The sequence below is a fragment of the Colias philodice genome, chromosome 15 (genome assembly GCF_061535455.1).
Source record: "Colias philodice isolate Cphi_HAF_F1 chromosome 15, ilColPhil1 Martin Lab GWU primary, whole genome shotgun sequence".
NCBI classification, from domain to species: Eukaryota; Metazoa; Arthropoda; class Insecta; order Lepidoptera; family Pieridae; genus Colias; species Colias philodice.
In genome coordinates this window covers 3,793,552-3,795,584 of record NC_143100.1, presented here as the reverse complement: position 1 = coordinate 3,795,584, position 2,033 = coordinate 3,793,552, and the positions used below count along the sequence as shown (strand labels likewise).

General features: G+C 39.4%; 1 protein-coding gene across 1 annotated transcript; it reads left to right on the top strand.

Annotated features, from left to right (window-relative positions):
• The first annotated feature begins 319 nt into the window (after positions 1–319).
• On the top strand, positions 320–2,033 carry LOC149482108 (uncharacterized). The gene is made up of 2 exons (XM_089704425.1): positions 320–559; positions 879–2,033. The coding sequence occupies exons 1-2, from the start codon at positions 370–372 to the stop codon at positions 1,709–1,711; spliced, it is 1,023 nt and encodes a 340-aa protein (XP_089560551.1). The 5' UTR covers positions 320–369; the 3' UTR covers positions 1,712–2,033.

The window sequence follows — 2,033 nt, the reverse complement described above, 5'->3', positions numbered from 1 at the left end:
ATGTCGATCTTTTTTTTGTCTTCTCCCAATTCAGAAATGGTTCACATACTCGTACTTTAGTACCTACGTGGTACGTTAATTATTATATTCGCGCTTTGTCTTCAAGATTAGTAACGTTAGTAGGTATTTATATTGTATATAACACATGTAGTACGCATACGTGAAACCACTTCATTGAGAATAATAAAAAAAAGAAAGATTTTATTTTGGCTATGGCAACATTGCAAAAATAAAATAGGAATTTCAAATTTTTACCCCCACCTCCGGCTGTTACCCGCTCGTTGACGCTCGCGGGACTCAGCTTCATTCGTATTCCAGTGTTCACCACTTCTACACATATTCTAATGTTAAATTAAATGTTAAATCATTATGTCGAAACGTGGTAGTGAAGATACGAGCTTAGATTTTGTTTTAAACAAAATAAGAAAATTGGAAAAAGAAGTGAAGCGTTCACGCCGCGAAAGACGCAATGGTTTTTCACTTTCTTCATCTTCATCTTCAAGTACGTCGTCCTCGTCATCAAGAGCGCCTTCCCCTAATCAAGATGAAACAATAAATCGTAAGTACCCTCACAAAATAAAATAACGAATGTACCAGATCAGTCTGAGGGATTGTTTCGCCACATTCATATTTTTACTTGTGTTAATGCTTTGGAGTAGTCTTTGGGACTATCTTGCTGCATTATTCTTGCAAGTATATATGTTAACTTTATGCTTCAGAGTTGTCTGTGGGACAATCTCGCGCATACCTACTTTGCCTAGCTTGTTTAAAATGCACCAGGGTTGTCTGAAGGACTCTCCCGCCGCATTTAATAAATGAAGGCCTTAATAAACCACTTTGGATACATAGATGGTTTACACTATGCTTTCTTGTTTCAGATCAAGAAACGCTTGTAGATGAACCACCAGCGTCGGTAACAGAAGTTGTTGAGGTAATTACACCCGACGAATCGGAAAATATAGACATCCAAGATATTTTGGGTGTCGATCCAACGGTGACCTTAGAATATGGACCAGAAATCCATAAAGACGTGGCGAGTCGATTCGCCCATATAGCTACCACAGGATTAGATAAAGACACTCGAAAAGAGCTGTCCAATAAATATTTGATTCCTGAAAACTGCACCAGCATAGCTGCTCCTCAGCTTAACCCTGAGATCAAAGGAGTTCTCTTCGATCAAGTAATAAAACGAGATAAAGCGATTGAGGGTAGACAAAAATTAATGGCTGTTGGTATTACGGCTTTGGGTAAAATTATATCTACCCAGCTCAGTTGCAAAGACAAAAACAACGATCTTATAAAAGAACTCATGGACATCGGCCGTATATTTTGTGACATTCAACATTCAGATTCCGAATGTCGACGCTATTTCGCTCTTTACTCTGTCAAGAAAGAGTTGAAAGAACAATTATCTACTACAAAAATTGACAAGTTTCTTTTTGGAAGTAATCTTTTAGAAACAGTCAAGACGGCTAAAGCTATATCAAAATCTTCCTCTGATCTGAAACCTGACGCTCCAAAGAAGCCCAAGTCTAACCCAACACCTAGTACTTCTGGCAAGCCTTTAAACTGGAAAACGAGGACTCCGGCTCGCAGGCAGCCGCCGGGCCCTCGGCCGCGTCACCAGCAGCCTGCAGCACAGAGCGCACCGGCTCGAGGGAACTCGTCGCAGAGCTACACACAGCGGCCGAAGCCCTCTCGCCGACATTAAACACGGTAAGCTATGCCGGAAGGCTAGCACTTTTTTATAATAGTTGGTCTTTGATAACATCAGATCAGTCTATTTTATCTTGGATACGAGGGTACAATATCCCTTTTAATCGACCTGTTTATCAATCATGCATTCCCATGCAAACCAAATTTTCAGAAACTGAAACCATACATTTGATTGATATTCTTAAAAATTTATTAGAAATAGGTGCGATTTCTGAATGCCTACCCTGTCAGAATCAATATATCTCTCCAGTCTTTTTAATACCGAAACCGAACGGTAAAATGCGATTTATTCTTAATTTGAAAACATTAAATAAATA